The following is a 19580-nucleotide window of genomic DNA, read 5'->3' as shown; positions in this document are numbered from 1 at the left end:
ACATAGTGTGGTGAGATATTAGTTTTGCTGACAGATGGTGCATACCGCTATTTTTGAGTTGAGCGGTTTATATTCTAAGAACATTTTTGTGCAATTCTGAATGTTTGATGTCACGCGTAGGAATGTGAAGATATCAAGTGGAGAATGAGACCACAGCTAATCTTAATAGTAATTGCTTATAAAGAGAATGTTATGTAAATTGAAGGTGGAGGAGGGAGAAAGGAAAGGAGGCAAAACGAACTCACGATGCCAGCTGCATCGGGATTTTATGCGGAATCAGTGGCGACGAATGAAAATGTGTGCCATATAGGGGTTTGAACCCAGAGTCACCGGCTTACCGCGCAATTGCATTAAGCACTGGGCCACGGTATTTACCACAACTGCACAGACTATCTCAGTACACCCTTCAGTTGACCCACATTCACACACAGCACTGCCTATCAGCAGTTTCCATCCGAGTCCTGTGTGCTCACTACTTTAAGATTCCAGCAGAAGGTCGAATGTGATGGTGCATTTCCACTGAAGGTGGTGGTTTCAACAGACCAATGAGGGGACTCAATTGTATGAATTTGTGGTATCTGTCCTTTCAGATGTGTACAAAAGAACAAGTATGACAATGAATCCACAGCTGTGAAACATACTGTGTACACTCAAGAGAAGGAAGGAAAAGGGGAAAGGAAAGGAAAGGGAAGGGAAAAGGGGAAAGGGGAAAGGGGAAAGGGAAAGGGAAAGGGAAAGGAAAGGAAAGGAAAGGGAAAAGGAAAGGGGGAAGGGGAAGGGGAAGGAAAGGAAAAGGGAAAAGGAAAGAAAAGGGAAACAGACACAGAAAGGGAAAGGGAAAGGGAAACAGAAACGGAAAGGAAAGGGAAAAGGAAAAGGAGAAGGAAAGGGGAAAGGAAAGGAAAGGGACTATTGATGACAGCTGCATCAGGACTTTATGTGGAATGAGTGGTGATAAGTGAAAATGTGTGCCGGATCAGGATTCGAACCTGGGGTCTCTCGGTTACAGGGCAGTTATGTTAACCACTGTGCCACCCAGATACAGTGTGTATCACAATTACACAGACTATCTCAGTAAACAACTTAGCCGACCCACATTCCCACCTAGTGGCACCTATACGTAGTCCCCTTGCGTGCTCCCACACTCACTTTACCATGCTTTCATATAGAGAGAATATTATTACGAGGGTCGCTCCACTATTTTTGTAAAAATATAGTTTTCATTCTGCATGTGTGAAAGTTTTACCGTGTGTAGATACATGCTTCCCACTTGTTTTCAAGCTTAGTTCAACCTGTTCCCGTGGGTGGCGCCGTCACAGCACGTCTTCGAGACGGCTGCTACACTTGACGTGAGTCAGAAGCAACGTGCTGTTGTAGAACTCCTGCGCTGTGACAACGAGACAATGGGAAACATCCACAAGAGGTGGAAAAGGGTGTACGGAGATGCTGCTGTCGATCGCAGTACAGTTAGTCGGTGGGCGAGCAGGTTACGTGATGAAAGCGGGCACGGCAATATTGAGGATTGTCCTCGCAGCGGCAGGCCTCGTGCTGCACACACTCCAGACAATGTGCGGAGAGTTAACGAATTGGTGACTGGTGACAGACGCATCACAGTGAACAAACTGTCATGCTACATTGTGATAGGGGAAGGAAGTGTTTGCAGAATACTGAAAGTGTTGACATTAAAAAAGGTTTGTGCCAGGTGGGTTCCCAGGATGTTGATGGCGGCTCACAAAGGAACAAGAAAAACGGTATGCAGCGAGGTTTTGGAACAGTACGAGAATGGTGGAGATGAATGTCTTGGAAGAATTGTGACAGGTGATGAAAGATGGCTCCATCATTTTTCACCAGAGATAAAGAGGCAATCAATGGAGTGGCATCATCCAAATTCACCCAAGGAAAAAAAATTCAAAACGGTTTTTTTCGATACTGAAGGAATCTCGCTTCTGGACATCGTGCCAAGTGAAACCAACATTAATTCTGATTGACATGTGACGACACTGAAGAAACTTCGAGCTCGACCGAGTCGTGTTCGACCACATCTGCAAAAGCGGGACGTTTTGCCATTGCACGACAATGCACGGTCATATGTCAGTCAGAAAACCGTGGACGCTATCACCAAACTCGGATGGTCAACACTGAAACACCCGCCTTACAGTCCTGACCTGGCTCCGTGTGACCATCATCTGAAAGACTCTCTTCGTGGAACAAGGTTTGAAGATGATGACGCCTTTCTGCATGCTGCCAAACAGTGGCTCCAACAGGTCGGTCCAGAATTTTACCGTGTGGGTATACAGGCGCTGGTTCCAAGATGACTTAAGGCAGTTGAAAGGGATGGAAATTATGTGGAGAAATGTTAAATATTGTTCCTAAAGGATGTATCTACACACTGTAAAACTTTTAAACATCTAGAATAAAAGATGGATTTAAAAATACTGTGCATTTCTTTTGGAGTGACCCTCGTACAAGAGGCTTCAGTGAACAGTGGAAGAGCATTCGGGCTCACCTCGCGGACCAGTCGTCGACCTCTCCGGAGGGGGCGGCGACCGGACCCTCTGCGTCGGTGATATGGCCCTCTGCGCTGGTGAGGTGAGCCTCTGCACAGGTGAGACGGCCCTCTGCAGCGGCGCGGTGTCCTGCTCGGGAACGGGCGGCTGGGGTGTAGCCGCGGCACCCGCTCCTGCCGCGCGGCCCCCCGCCTCCGGGTCTGCGGCCTGCCGGCGCTGCTGCATCGCCGCCACAGTGCGCAGCTCCTCCTCGAACTTCTGGCGCAGGCGCGCCGTCTCTGCGCCGTCGCTGCTCGTCGTGCTGCCGCTGTCCTCCTCCAGCGACGCCTGCCTCCGCAGAGGGATCCCCCCTGCACGACAGGACAGGTGTCCGTGTTTACAGTACCACCTACCCACCACCACACACAGCTTTTGGCAACTCTATTAATATAGTGCAATTGTTTTGTACTTACCAACACTGGTACTGTTCTAATCCACTATGGCACTCTGTTTTTATTTTATTGCATATTTTTTTTATTTTTTCACAATTCCATTGTACTGCTTTCAGTAGTTGATGTCTGGTGTACCATATCAGATCAAGATTCCTACAATATACTATTCGATTCATTCTCCAATAACGATGCACCTGATACGCGATCGCATACAATTGTAGATATACAGTTTACGTCTGTTTCTTTTCTGTTTGATGTTGTATGACACGGATAATGTCATTAAATCATTAGTTAAAGGCTCTAAAAAAAAGAAATTGCTAAAACAAAAAAATACTTAACACTTTGGGGACCGAGCCATAGTGTGTGGGTGTCTACCATAAAGACTGGCTGATTTTAACGTATTTTAAACTACAACAACTCATGAAAGGGTTCAGTTATAGCAATACAATTACTCTTATAGAAAAACCTATACTTTCTTGTTTAAAACCATATATAATACCTTTCTCTTGAATTAATATATACTTTTGACAAGTGTTATTATTATAACATTGTTTTTGATAAAAGGAAAAATTCGTCAAAGGTATATTCACTGTTTTTTCTGGAAGTAATTTTTTTTATTTTACACAGCAGTGCCCACACCATCTAGTGACCAATACTCGAACTACAGTCCACGTAGCACCTCCCAGACAAGCAGGAGCCATAAGAACACACAAAGGAAGGAAGGAGAAGAACAAGAACGCGTGCCCGTAAGATATTTTTACGGGCGTCGGTGCCTAAGTGTTAATGTCCAGCTATGAAATTTTATGGGCAATGGCCTTGCCACAGTGGCTACAATGGTTCCCATCAGATCACCGAAATTAAGTGCTGTTGAGTGTGGACAGTACTTGGATCAGTGAGTGTCCGGGCTGCCATGCACTGTTGCCATTTTTTGTGGTACATTCCACCTCACGATGTCAAATGAGGAGCTACTCGACCGAATAGTAGCGGCTCCGGTCAACGAAAACCATCGTAACGGCCAGGAGAGCGGTGTGGCCTATCTGCACCGCATCCTCAGCTGAGGACAACACGGCTGCCGGACAGTACTGAAGGGCCACCCATGGCCGAAAAACGACGTGAGAGAGTAATGAAATTTTGGGAATACATTTGTCAAGGCAACATATATAAGTGATAAACAATGCAAGAGCCAGCCGCTGTGGCCGAGCGGTTCTAGGCACTTCAGTATGGAACCGCGCTGCTGCTACGGTCCCAGGTTCGAATCCTGCCTCGGGCGTGGATGTGTGTGATGTCCTTAGGTTAGTTAGGTTTCAGTAGTTCTAAGTGTAGGGGACTGATGACCTCAGATGTTAAGTCCCATAGTGCTTAGAGCCATTGAACAATGCAAGATCATAGATTAATTTAAGTTCAAGACAAGCCATTGCAAATCTGAAATTCTGGTACTTTAATAACGAAAAAGTCACAGAAAGCAATACGCATAATGTACAAATGTGTAAGCACAGTATCCAAATTAAGAAACATTGTCCCGGACAGTTTCTGTACCCTCGTCACAGTTGCTTCGTGTATCTGCAACACAATTTTGTAAACATCTCTATGGCTGTGTTCTATCGATGGCTGTCGTTTTTGCCGACAGTCATTTGTACTTTGCAATAAAAAGTTGTGGGAGTGTCTTAGTACTAAAGAATAAATGGATTAAAACTTCATGCATAATGGAGCAGTTTTTCACATATCGCAAGGTTTATGGTGTCATCTCTCTTGAACTACGTGTCGCACAGTGCTATATTTGTGTAGGTTCATTCAGTGCCATATCAGGATATTGTTTGCAAAATGTGTTCAAAATGGAGTTAGTAAAAAGAAACTAATAAATTTAATATCATACATAAAATGGCACCTTTTAGTGCATCTAAGTGTTTATGATATCATATCCACTGAAGTACGATAGGTAGGTGGGTCTTACCTTCACAGCAATTGTTGCTCTAAAGTAAGGAATGTGTGTACCAAGTTTGGTTGAAATCAGAGGATGAGATAAAATTCTCAGCACAATTTTACATGCAACTGAGGATGGTGGGACAAAAAAATCTTAAAAATGTAAAACTGTGCTCATAAAAAAAAAAAAGTGAATATGTAGTACCGTATCACTATGTTGTCAATGAATCAATCAGTTCATTCAAAAACCTATGTGTAACAGTTTGTATGGGTATGGAATGACAATGGCATTGTAATTCTGTAAGAGATGTTGAAGGATTTGGAAGAGCATTGAACAGAATGGGTAGTGACTTGAATAAAATGAACACCAACAGAAGTAAAACTAAGGTGACGCAATGTAGCCAAATTAAATCAGATGATGCTGAGGGAAATTGATTAGGAAATGAGATGCTAAAAGTAGAAGATGAGTTCTGCTATTTGGACAAAAAATGTAGTGATTGCTGACATAGGGAGGGGATAGAATGTAGACTAGTAACTGAAAATGAGGGTTTTTTTTTACATCTAATCTGCATTTATGTGCCAGGAAGCCTTTCCTTGAAGGTATTTGTTGCTAGTGTAGCCTTGTATGGAAGTGAAGGATGGATGATGAGCAGTTCAGACAAGAAAAAGATTGAAGCTTTTCAGTTGTGATCCTATAGAAGAATGCTGAAGATTAGATGGGTAGATCAAACAACAAATGAGAAGGTACTGAACTGAATTGGGAAAAGTAAAAGTTCGTGGCACAACTTGACTAAAGGAAGGGACTGGTTGTAGGGCACATTCTGAGACATCAAGGGATCACAGTTTAGTATTGGAGGGATATGTGGTGGGTACAAATTGTAGAGGCGGAAGAAGAGATGAATACAGTAAGCAGATCGACAAATGCAATAAGCAGATTCAGGGGGATGTAAGTTGTAGTAGTTATTTGCATACGATGAGGCTTTCACAGGATGATAGAATGGTATGGAGAACTGTATCAAACCAGTCTCCGGATTTAAGACAAGAACAACAACAACAACAACACAAACAGAACGGATGATCACGTAGGCTCAGTTAAAGATAAGGCAGGTGACAGAATTCGGTTCGTTGGTGAAATACTAGGGAAATTCAGTAGATGTAGATGAAACTAGAATAACTATAGCAATTGAGATTGCAGTTTTTATTTGTCTGACAAAATCTAGTCTGACCGTTGGTATTTCATAAAGTGGTTAATTACGCACAGTCCATGATGTTGAGAGGACATTGTGAATGTCAGTAGGAGAATGCTTTATTCACATTGAGAAAAGTTATGAATCAAGTAACAATTCTTAAAAAAAGTGTGTACTGCTTTTTCTCATTAGGAAGTAAATAAAACTGCACATTAGTTAATAATTACTTTCCACATGTACACTGTGAAGGAGACAGTGATGTAGGTAAATGCTGTCATGATCCCAGCTAACTCTTTTTAGAGAAACATTGTCTGCTGATCAACTTGGCACTTTGGAAAAGCGTAACTCATTTTTATATCATTCCCCATGATGATATTACCTCTCCCCCCCCCCCCCCCCCCTTACACCTATATCTGTTTGCACCAGTAGCACATATATGATAGTCGTGTGAAATAACTAATGTATTATTCGAACAGTGTTTCACTAAATTTCATTACTCACTGCATAATTTACAATTGCTGAGGACAATGATATGTTTAGCTCTTACAGGAACATTTTTTTTTTTAAAGTTCACGGTTTACTGTGCCCACAAATTATGAGAATGTCAAAATTCAATGATGCTGGAAACTTTTTGTTTCTGGATGAAAGTACCTTATTTAGAAGCTCCTGTTCTCCTGTTTCAAGCAAAGATTTTACTTTTCCTGAAAGCTTAATATTTCAAAAGTTATTCATATTTAAAATTTTTGTATTCCAGAATATTACAGTCATAAAATGATATTATTTCCAAAATTCAGTGCCACAGTTTTGTAGTGCCAATTTTCCCATTTCCAAAAATATATGCTTCCACATAAATAACTTATTAGTTTATCAATTTCTAGCTGTTAGTTTGTAATTCTTTAAGTTACAAAATTTCACTTTCTTGAAAACTACTTGTGAACCTTAGGAATCTGCTTTTAAATTAAAACTTGCCTACCATAATATAACACTTACTACTTGGTCATTTTCTATTTACACTGCTTTTTTGTTAAATAAACTTATTTGGCTGCCTGCAGTATTGTGGTACATTTAATTTTTGTGTTTTTTTATGTTAATATCCAAAATGCTGTAGCTTAATATTTTACAGATTTGCAATTTCTGCAATATGTGCATCTATACTAAGGTGACATTTATGATCCATGGGTCAGTGGTGGACTAGCATTCAACAAGTTCAGATTCTATGCTATTGATTTTATTTGGTCAAGTCAGTGCTGTATGTCAACATCTAGTGATCCATCAGATACGTTGAAGTGTACAATTAAAGTGTACTGTTTCTAAGTCAGTCCACACCTGGTAACTGAAATGCTAACTTTTAGACTGACAAGTAGTGTCTACAGTTATTATGTGACAGTCTGGTGGTGGCATATATTTTGTGGATTATTGCCACTTGTGAAATTCTGAAACTTCATCAAGGAGATGTAGCTGGTCATGGAATTAAACTATTTGTTAATAAATGCACAGAGGAATGGAAACCAAATTCTACAGTGTCATGAACACCATTTAATAACAGTTCACCATCAGCAACAACCACAGGAAGAAGTTTTTAACAGGAATTTGATGAGGCAGAGGCATATCAACAATGCTGTAAGTTACATCTTGCTCACCTATCACCGGTTGCGTTCACTAATGTGTTTTCCTCTACTCCAGTGGTACCAATGGCACTTTGGTGCCAAATTTCTTGTGTCAGTTTCTCTGTACAGTTTATTTATCAGCACACACAAACGAATGTTTATTTAGGCCACTACTTGTTTTTATTTATAACCTATTCCAGACAGCATAATGTGAAGAGAAACACAGTAATTCTGCATTTAGGTGGCAGCTGATCACTGAAGGAACACAAGAAATGCCCCCCCTCTCACACTGCTACCCTCACCGGGTGTTCGAAGAAAACTGCCCGCCGCAAAAAGTCAACAAGGTGCCGGCCACATTACTGAGTAGTTGAAGAGGTGCCTGTAGATAAGATATCTCCACGAGATAACACACTGTGGGTGATAAATTGTGTCTGCCCAAATAACCACACCGCCTGTGCAGTGTCTTGTTTACATTAATGATCTTCCACTTTTCCTCCCGTATGATCCCACTCTTTTCCCTTTTTGTACATTATACAGGCAATGAAATGCTTAAGGCCAGCATATCAACAGCTGGTTAAAGACATAAGAACTGCGATTATATATTGACAAAATGTTTTATGTATAACTGAATTCTTCTACATTGACATCTATGTCTATACAAATACTTTGCAAAACACTGTTAAGTGCATGGAAGATGTTAAGTGCATGGAAGATGTTAAGTGCATGGAAGAGAGTACTTTTGTGTTGCGGAACTCCGTCCTGTTTCAATTGTATATGGACTGCAGTAAGAATGACTGCTTAAATGCCTCTCTGCCTGCTGTAATTGAGCTGACTTTGTCTTGGTGCTCCATACATACATATGGCACTGTAGTACAGTCTTAGATTCCTCACTAAAAGTTGGTCCTTGAACCTGTGCATGCAGGCTTTCTTGGGATATTGAGTGTTTATCTTCTATCGCTTGCCTGTTCAGGTTTTTACAGATTTCCACAACAATCCCTCACCCCATATGTCAACCGAAGAAACCCAACTGTTACCATTTGTGCTGCTCTTCTTTATACACTTTGTCTCTGGAGGAGTGGTCAACATTCAGGAACATGCGTAAACGACCAGTCAAAGCAAAAAGGAAATGTAAATATGGGCTCTAAAATGCAGACCTTCAGAGCAATGAGCCCCTCTCCATCTTTCATACTGTGAAACAAATCTCTTCCACTGCAAGCTCTTTGCCTTCCGTATTTTGGTGGTAGGTAGTACTGACCAAAAGAGAACAAAGAATGTCTAGTAAACATGGGCACTAAAATACATACCTTAAGAGCTATAGCACGTGTTTAGTAGAAGAGATGTGTTTTACAGTAGAGAGGAAGAAAGAAAGCTCATAGCTCTGAAGGGTATGCATTTTTGACTCCACTTTTACTGGACTTCATTGCTTCGAAGAATTGCTCCTGCCATATCCCTGGATATTGACTGTTTCTCCTGGGACCCCTGTATATGTTCAATATTACCTATTAGTGCTGTACGGTATGGGTCACACACACTCAAGCAGTGTTATAGCGTAGGTCCCACAAGCGACTTGTTAGCACTTTCCTTTGTAGGCTGACTGCATTTCTCCAGTATTCCACCAATTAACTCAATTCTGCCACCTACTTTACCTACCACGAAGCCTATGTGATCGTTCCACTTCAAATCTGCACAAAGTGTTACGCCGAGACACACTGGTGTTCAAAATTGAAGCAATGAACAGAAATTTTGTAAGGCTGCATTTATTTTGCCATAAAATAATATAAACATGTTATAGTAGAGTAGAAACAAAGCAAACAATACAGAATGTAAAGAACTGCAATCTTCAGAACAGTAAACAAAAAATGTTCATGGTTTTTTTCCAACTTAACAGATTTCCATACACATTCTGACAACTGGTTAATGTGTTCAGTATGGGGTGTGGGGTGTGACCACCTATGGTAGCAATACTGGGCCTCACAAGAACAGGGCATGCCGTGAATGATGTCATCAGTCTCACATTGAGGCAATGATGCCCACTCTTTCTGCAGACCTGCTCGGAAGTCTTGGAGAGTGGTTGGTGGATGCAACCTGTCTCCCTAGTGCATCCCAGACATGCTCTGTGGGATTCAAATTGGGAGAGCAAGCAAGCCACATGTAGTGGTTAATAAAAAAAGAAAAAGAGAAGAAAAGAAAAGACTGAAAATGTGGGAAGAAATGGTGAATAAAAAGGGGTTTTTAAATTGGTTAATGACCGTGAAAAAGGGAAAGAATGAAATGCAAATCGGACTTCGTAATACAGAAAAGTTATCGGACTTCATGATGCGGAAAAGCTATTGTTGGGGTGGTTCTTGTGGCGTTTCTGACGAATAGTCAAACCAATTTCCACTACAAAAATTATTTGAAAGAAAACAGAGAATAACAAAATGTGATTAACAGGGGAAAATGGCATACATAAGAGTTCATCCTTTACCGTGTTAACTTGTCTTCTCTCGTGCGGCATCCAGTTCTAGTTCTCCAAAAATCTCCTGCTTTATTTCTGCGTGAAATGTCTTAGCTGCTTCGAAATTTTGCAATAAATTTCATTGTCCAGGAATTACTAATGTATACAAAACTGTCTCGATATTAAATGCAATGTATTTTACATTGCTGCCTCCATCCTCCAAATTTCATTTCACAATATGTCTGCACATCAATAAGGTTTTTCACCCTAATCCGACCAAGACTAGTTAATAAGTAAGTTACGCTTCTGCTCTCCAAGAGACAAAAAACAGATAGAAAACAAAAAGAATTACAATTTTACTACCTTCATTTTCTTATATATTTTCTCTGCCATTGAGCGCTCATATAGCTGCGACGGTATAATTTTTATCTGAGGGAACGAGTGTAAAACGGTGAAATTCAAACTCTTTTGGACACGTCAACAAAAGCAAAACGAGGATAATGGAATGTAGTCGAGTTAACTCGGGTGTTGCTGAGCGTATTAGATTAGGAAATGAGGCACTTAAAGTAGTAAAGGAGTTTTGCTATTTGGGGAGCAAAGTAACTGATGATGATTGAAGTACAGAGGATATAAAATGTAGACTGGCAATGGCAACAAAAGCGTTACTGAAGAAGAGAAATTTGTTAACATCGACTATAGATTTAAGTGTCAGGAAGTCGTTTCTGAAAGTATTTGTATGGAGTGTAGCCATGTATGCAAGTGAAACATGGACGATAAATAGTTCGGACAAGAAGAGAATAGAAGCTTTCGAAATGTGGTGCTACAGAAGAATGCTGAAGATTAGATGGGTAGACCACATAACTAATGAGGAGGTGTTGTTGTTGTTGTCTTCAGTCCTGAGACTGGTTTGATGCAGCTGTCCATGCTACTCTATCCTGTGCAAGCTGCTTCATCTCCCAGTACCTACTGCAACCTACATCCTTCTGAATCTGCTTAGTGTATTCATCTCTCGGTCTCCCTCTACGATTTTCACCCTCCACGCTGCCCTCCAATGCTAAATTTGTGATCCCTTGATGCCTCAAAACATGTCCTACCAACCTATCCCTTCTTCTAGTCAAGTTGTGCCACAAACTTCTCTTCTCCCCAATCCTATTCAACACCTCCTCATTAGTTACGTGATCTATCCACCTTATCTTCAGTATTCTTCTGTAGCACCACATTTCGAAAGCTTCTATTCTCTTCTTGTCCAAACTAGTTATCATCCATGTTTCACTTCCATACATGGCTACACTCCAAACAAACACTTTCAGAAACGACTTCCTGATACATAAATCTATATTTGATGTTAATAAATTTCTCTTCTTCAGAAACGTCTTCCTTGCCATTGCCAGTCTACATTTTATATCCTCTCTACTTCGACCATCATCAGTTATTTTGCTCCCCAGATAGCAAAACTCCTTTACTACTTTAAGTGTCTCATTTCCTAATCTAATTCCCTCACCATCACCCGATTTAATTTGACTACATTCCATTATCCTCGTTTTGCTTTTGTTGATGTTCATCTTATATCCTCCTTTCAAGACACTGCCCATTCCGTTCAACTGCTCTTCCAAGTCCTTTGCCGTCTCTGACGGCGAACCTCAAAGTTTTTACTTCGTCTCCATGAATTTTAATACCTACTCCAAATTTTTCTTTTGTTTCCTTTACTGCTTGCTCAATATACAGATTGAATAACATCGGGGAGAGGCTACAACCCTGTCTCACTCCTTTCCCAACCACTGCTTCCCTTTCATGCCCCTCGACTTTTATGACAGCCATCTGGTTTCTGTACAAATTGTAAATAGCCTTTCGCTCCCTGTATTTTACCCCTGCCACCTTTAGAATTTGAAAAAGAGTATTCCAGTCAACATTGTCAAAAGCTTTCTCCAAGTCTACAAATGCTAGAAACGTAGGTTTGCCTTTCCTTAATCTTTCTTCTAAGATAAGTCGTAAGGTCAGTATTGCCTCACGTGTTCCAACATTTCAACGGAATCCAAACTGATCCTCCCCGAGGTCCGCATCTACCAGTTTTTCCATTCGTCTGTAAAGAATTCGTGTTAGTATTTTGCAGCTGTGACTTATTAAACTGATAGTTCGGTAATTTTCACATCTGTCTGCACCTGCTTTCTTTGGGATTGGAATTATTATATTCTTCTTGAAGTCTGAGGGTATTTCGCCTGTCTCATACATCTTGCTCACCAGCTGGTAGAGTTTGAATAGGTATTGAATAGAGTTGGGGAGAAGAGGAGTATGTGGCACAACTTGACAAGAAGATGGGATCGGTTGGTAGGACATGTTCTGAGACATCGAGGGATCACCAATTTAGTACTGGACGGCAGCGTGGAGGGTAAAAATCGTAGAGGGAGACCGAGAGATGAATACACTAAGCAGATTCAGAAGGATGTAGGTTGCAGTAGGTACTGGGAGATGAAGCAGCTTGCACAGGATAGAGTAGCATGGACAGCTGCATCAAACCAGTCTCAGGACTGAAGACCACAACAACAACAACAACAACAACAACAACAATTTTGGACACCAGTATATTTGTGTGAGTTGACTGATTCCAAATATGACTCACTGATATGATTGCCAAAAGATATTACATTTTTGTATTTTGTGAAGTGCACAGTATTACATTTCCTTACATTTAAAACAAGTAGCCAATCACTGCAGCATTTTGAAACCTGACCAAGATGCGAATTTTTTTATTCAAATTGAACTTCATTAAAGCTGACTGTATCACCTGCAAAATACAATTAATTTTGTGTGCCAACTGATTAATGATCAGCATGAGTCCCAAAAAACTTCCTGACACTATTCAAGATAACTATCTCTCTCCCCCCTACCAAGAAAGGCTCAACCCAGACACAAATTTGTTTGCTACAGAATAGTATCATAGTATTGTTGACAAGCAGTGGTGAAGTAGAGACTGAAATGCTTTATAGAAGCAAGAAATGTTGCATGCTCCTGGCTGCCTCGAATAATAGCTTTCTGGATTGTCGTGAGAGAAGGACAAGTTAGGCTCCACACAACTGACATTTTCAGAATCTATTCTGGTTAGTGGACAGGAGCTGTGTTGTATGTGTCTTCATCCATTCATTAATAAATTTCTCCAGCAAGTGATTGAAGTGAGAGACCATGTTCTTGTGTAGCACCACACACAATCTCATAGTTCCTAGGCAACTTTTCATCTGAAACTGACTTTGCATGTCATATTGATAAGTACTGCATCCTTTAATATTGCTTCCTGCCAATCCAAACCAATAAAAAAAATGTACTTAACAGTGGTGGGATGTTGAGAAACCTCCTGACATCAACAACCGCTGACAATTGTGTCGAATTCAAGAATTAGTTAAATGATATTCAGGCGACAGCAGGCACGTCAGTCGTGTATAACTCATCAAAAGTATTTAATCCTCCAAGTACGGAAATGACACATTTTCTATTGTTTTTGCATCTGCGCAGTTAACACACACAGAGGAGAAGTGAGACTCTTCTCATTTCTTTCATCTTCCCAAGATTGAAAATACTTTACAATCAGTAACCTGAGTTGACTACTAAGGTAAAACTCAAGGGTCTATCTAATAGATTCAAACTGCAAAACAGGAAGGTATGAAGATGTTATTGATGTGAAAGTAGTCTACTGATTACCTTAGGTTCCCCCACACCACAGCCTCCTGCAGGGTTGTCATGTCACAATTCGCAACCTTAGACAGATGGGACATGCTGCTTATGAGAAAACAGTAACCGTCTTCCTGTAATTTCTATTTAATTATACCTCTTAGCCTCATGTGACAAGAGTAACACCATTACCAGTTTCTACTCATTCCCATGTCATCATCAGATCAATTGAATATGTAACATATTAACTCATCAAGTAGTTACTATACAATGTACTCATGTCATATGATGGTTATTTGATAATAACACAAGACTGGTAATAAAATAACGAGGGTAATCCCAAAAGTAAGGTCTCCTATTTTTTTAATAACTACATAGACCTGTTTATTTCTAGAATGTTTTACATTAGTTTACAGCTTGAACATTTAGCTATTCTTTGACATAATCATCATTTCTGTCGATGCATTTTTGTAGATGCCGTGGCAGTTTTTGTATGCCCATGTCATACCAGATCGCCACCATGGTGTTCAGAAAGTTATGAACCTCTTCTTTCACGTCGTTGTCAGAGCTGAATCGCTTTCCGGCCAAATATTCTTTTCATTTAGGGAACAGGTGATAGACACTGGGTGCGAAGTCAGGACCGTAGGGTGGGTGGGTGGGTGGGTGATTATGTTCCACTGAAACTGTTGCACGAGAGCAACAGATTGCCGAGCAATGTGTGGGCGAGCGTTGTCGTGGAGAATGTGTACGCCCTTACTCAACATTCCTCTTCTCCGGTTATGAATTCCCCATTTGAGATTTTTCAGAGTCTCACAGTACCTGTCACCGTTAATTGTGGTCCCAGTGAGCATAAAGTCGACCAACAATACCCCTTTCCAGTCCCGAAAAACAGTTGTCGTGACTTTACCGGCAGAAAGTGTTTGTTTGAATTTCCGCAGCTTTGGCGAAGAAGGATACCGCCACTGGTGTTATTGTTGCTCGGTCTCAGGTGTAAAGTGGTATGCCCAGGTTTCGTAACCCATGTCAATTGAGTTCAGTAAGTTGTCCTGTTCGGCTGCGAGGCGGTGAAGAAATACACAGGAAGCATCAACTCGTTGTCGCATGTGGTCCTGAGTCAACATGCGTGGCACCCATTTTGCGCACACCTTCCAGTAGTTCAATGTTTCCATTAACACTCTGTGAGCAGTGCTTCGGGAAACCTCGGGAACTGACGTACAGAGATCATCCAGGGTGATCCGCCGATCTTCACACATGCTTTGCTCAACCTTCAACACTGTCATGTCAGAAAATGACGGCCTCTCGCTCCTTTGTTCCTTGTGAATTTCGGTCCAACCAGCTGCAAACTCTCTACACCACTTACGAACATTTTTGACATCCGTGCACAACTCACCATACACTACCGTCAATTGGTGATGGATTTCAGTTGGCACATTGCCCTATGCATTCAAAAACCAAATAACTGCATGCAATTCACACTTAGTGGTAACATCCAATGGGAGCTCCGTTGTCAACGGCTGCCAAGCCAAGACAACACCTCAGCGCGGCGTGCACGTGTTTACACACAGCGCGTGAAGCACTCTTCGTAACAGTGTGACCAACTCCCACACAAACAGAGTTCTGCACTTCTAAGAAAATAGGACACCTTACTTTTGGGATTACCCTGGTACTTTTCTGACCTGAAGCAGGTACTATTGGCCAGTGGTATATCTTCAAAACAATAAATGTATGTCTTCAAAACAACAACTGTCTACATATGGGCCAATCTGTCCTCTCATTCCCAGATGTCTGTTATGTAGCAGCAGACACTACCGCCAATGTTGCACGTGGTTACCACACATCCTGACACAGGACTGTGTCACACACATTGATCACACATCACTGCAGCATTGTCGACAGGTTAGGCATACACCGATGCCTCTCAGTGCCCCCTTAGCCAGAAATCCAATGAATTCGGGTATGATGAACAGGGAGACCAGTAGCATGGATAGGGCAGTGGTAAACCACAGCCACTCTCTCTCTCTCTGTAAGGGTAACATTCTCCAATAGCTCTGACAATTTGTCATGCACCTGTTAAGCTGTTGGGTAAAGTGTATAGCCCTATGAATCTGCCAGTGATAATTCCTGACCATACTCCAATACTGAAGCAATGCTGATATCTCAGCTGGGCAATTGCCCAAGGATCTGCATCTGTCCCCATGTGGATATTGTGATAATTCTCTGTATCATGTCCTGTGAGTACTGCCTATGCCATCGAATATCACACACTACTCATCACAAGTTGGATTGGATTGTTTGGAGGGAAGAGATCGAACAGTGAGGCCATCAGTCTCATCGAATTAGGGAATGACGGGGAAGGAAATGGTGGTGCCCTTTCAAAGGAACCATCCCAGCATTTACCTGGAATGATTTAGAGAAATCACGGAAAACCCAAATCAGGATGGCCAGATGCAGGATTGAACCGTCGTCCTCCCGAATGCGAGTCCAGTGTGGTAACCACTGCGCTAACTCACTCAATTCATCACAAGTAAAACATCCCATATCCCAACAGGTACTGGTTACTGGAGATCTAATTATAGGAATTTTCTTCTAGTTTTGATAAAAACTGCCTCCCATAGGAATATTAGGACTATGTGATGCTTCTTTGAACACTCTGTGCATGAAGGGTAGGTGCGAAGTCGCTCCCTAGTTTTAATGTTCATAAGTTTTGTGATTTTTCACATTTATTGATGAACACTGTTGTGTTTTGTTACAGGATCCCTCAGAATACCTTGACTGTCTGTATCACCTTCTTACAGTGAATGGTGAGACGGCAAGAAAGCTGACTTTACGATAGCACAACCAGGTCACTTTACGGTTTGAAGTGTGGCAATCTGTAGTCCTGGTTCAGCGATGGTGGTGGATTGTTTGTACCCTTTGTGCCATACTTGGTGCTAAAACCATTTAGAATAGTCACACCAAGCTAATGACAACTGGGTCAGTTGTGCATAAACCACAATGAGAATGAACTTAGTTGGCACAATCTCCAGAAAATGTAGCATCAGTGAGGGACATCTTCACCTCCAGTCCACGTGAATCGACACATCACGCAGCTCAATACAGTGGAATCGGCAGGCACACAGTGTGTGTTATGTTAAAGAAGGACCTGATCTGGAAACATGGATATCCTCAGTGTAGCAAAGCAGCTTAAATCACTTAATAAAGGCAAGGCTTCTGGTCCAGATGGTATACCAGTCAGGTTCCTCTCAGAGTATGATGACATAATAGCTCCATGTTTAGCAATTATATACAACTGCTCACTCACAGAAAGTTCTGTACCTAAAGACTTGGAAGTTGCTCAAGTCACACCAATACCCAAAAAGGAAAATTGGAGTAATCCACTGAGTTACAGGGCAATATCACTAACGTCAATTTGCATTAGGGTTTTCGAACACATACTGTATTCAAACATTATGAAGTACCTTGAAGAAAAAATTTTTTTGACACACAGTCAGCATGGATTCAGAAAATGTCACTCTTGCAGAACACAACTAGCTCTTTATACTCATGAAGTAATGAGTGCTATCAACAGGGGATGTCAAACTGACTCCATATTTTTAGATTTTCAGAAGGCTTTTGAGACCGTTCCTCACAAGCATCTTCTAACCAAACTGTTTGCCTATTGAATATCGCCTCAGTTGTGCGACTGGATCCGTGATTTATTTTCAGAAAGGTCACAATTCATAGTAATAGATGGAAAGTCACTGAGTAAAACAGAAGTAATATCCAGCACTCCCCAAGGAAGTGTTGTTGTTGTTGTGGTCTTCAGTCCTGAGACTGGTTTGATGCAGCTCTCCATGCTACTCTATCCTGTGCAAGCTTGTTCATCTCCCAGTAACTACTGCAACCTACGTCCTTCTGAATCTGCTTAGTGTATTCATCTCTTGGTCTCCCTCTACGATTTGTACCCTCCACGCTACCCTCCAATACTAAATTGGTGATCCCTTAAAGCCTCAGAACATGTCCTACCAACCGACACCTTCTTCTGGTCAAGTTGTGCCACAAACTTCTCTTCTTTCCAATCCTATTCAATACTTCCTCATTAGTTATGTGATCTACCCATCTAATCTTCACCATTCTTCTGTAACACCACATTTCGAAAGCTTCTATTCTCTTCTTGTCCAAACTATTTATCGTCCATGTTTCACTTCCATACATGGCTAAGCTCCATACAAATACTTTCAGAAATGACTTCCTGACACTTAAATCTATACTCGATGTTAACAAATTTCTCTTCTTCCGAAACACTTTCCTTGCCATTGCCAGTCTACATTTTATATCCTCTCTACTTCGACCATCATCAGTTATTTTGCTCCCCAAATAGCAAAACTCCTTTACTACTTTAAGCGTCTAATTCCCTAATCTAATTCCCTCAGCATCACCCGACTTAATTCGACTACATTCCATTATCCTCGGTTTGCTTCTCTTGATGTTCATCTTATATCCTCCTTTCAAGACACTGTCCATTCCAATCAACTGCTCTTCCAAGTCCTTTGCTGTCTCTGACAGAATTACAATGTCATCGGCGAACCTCAAAGTTTTTATTTCTTCTCCATGGATTTTAATACCTACTCCGAATGTTTCTTTTTTTTCCTTTACTGCTTGCTCAATATACAGATTGAATAACATTGGGGAGAGGCTACAACCCTGTCTCACTCCTTTCCCAACCACTGCTTCCCTTTCATGCCCCTCGACTTTTATGACTGCCATCTGGTTTCTGTACAAATTGTAAATAGCCTTTCGCTCCCTGTATTTTACCCCTGCCACCTTTAGAATTTGAAAGAGAGTATTCCAGTCAACATTGTCAAAAGCTTTCTGTAAGTCTACAAATGCTAGAAACGTAGGTTTGCCTTTCCTTAATCTTTCTTCTAAGATAAGTTGTAAGGTCAGTATTGCATCACGTGTTCCAGTATTTCTTCTTCATCATCATCATCATCATCATCATCATCAACAGCATTTAAGACTGATTATGCCTTTCAGCGTTCAGTCTGGAGCATAGCCCCATTATAAAATTCCTCCATGATCCCCTATTCAGTGCTAACATCGGTGCCTCTTCTGATGTTAAGCCTATTACTTCAAAATCATTCTTAACCGAATCCAGGTACCTTCTCCTTGGTCTGCCCCGACTCCTCCTACCCTCTACTGCTGAACCCACGAGTCTCTTGGGTAACCTTGCTTCTCCCATACGTGTAACATGACCCCACCATCTAAGCCTGTTCGCCCTGACTGCTACATCTATAGAGTTCATTCCAAGTTTTTCTTTGATTTCCTCATTGTGGACACCCTCCTCCCATTGTTCCCATCTACTAGTACCTGCAATCATCCTAGCTACTTTCATATCCGTAACCTCAACCTTGTTGATAAGGTACCCTGAATCCACCCAGGTTTTGCTCCCATACAACAAAGTTAGGGAATCCAAACTGATCATCTCCGAGGTCGGCTTCTACTAGTTTTTCCATTCGTCTGTAAAGAATTTGTGTTAGTATTTTGCAGCTGTGGCTTATTAAACTGATTGTTCGGTAATTTTCACATCTGTCAACACCTGCTTTCTTTGGGATGGAATTATTATATTCTTCTTGAAGTCTGAGGGTATTTCACCTGTTTCATACATAGTGTTATAGGCCCTCTATTGTTCCTGATCTATATTAATGACATAGGAGACAATCTGAGTAGCCCTCTTAGATTATTCATAGTTGATGCTCTCATTTACCGTCTTGTAATGTCATCAGATGACCAAAATGAATTGCAGAATTATTTAGATAAGATATCTGTGTGGTGCAAAAAGTGGCAATTGA

At 41.2% G+C, this 19580-nt stretch overlaps 1 protein-coding gene across 1 annotated transcript in view; it reads right to left on the bottom strand.

Moving 5' to 3' along the window:
- LOC126295230 (uncharacterized) overlaps nucleotides 1–19580 on the bottom strand; it is a 2305622-nt gene that overhangs the window by 1822025 nt on the left and 464017 nt on the right. Inside the window, exon 12 of the mRNA XM_049987579.1 lies at nucleotides 2507–2857. Coding sequence (XP_049843536.1) covers nucleotides 2507–2857 — 351 coding nt within the window. The remainder of the gene's footprint in view (nucleotides 1–2506; nucleotides 2858–19580) is intronic.

Source organism: Schistocerca gregaria, chromosome 11, assembly GCF_023897955.1.
Source record: "Schistocerca gregaria isolate iqSchGreg1 chromosome 11, iqSchGreg1.2, whole genome shotgun sequence".
NCBI classification, from domain to species: Eukaryota; Metazoa; Arthropoda; class Insecta; order Orthoptera; family Acrididae; genus Schistocerca; species Schistocerca gregaria.
This window is presented reverse-complemented; position numbering and strand designations above follow the sequence as displayed.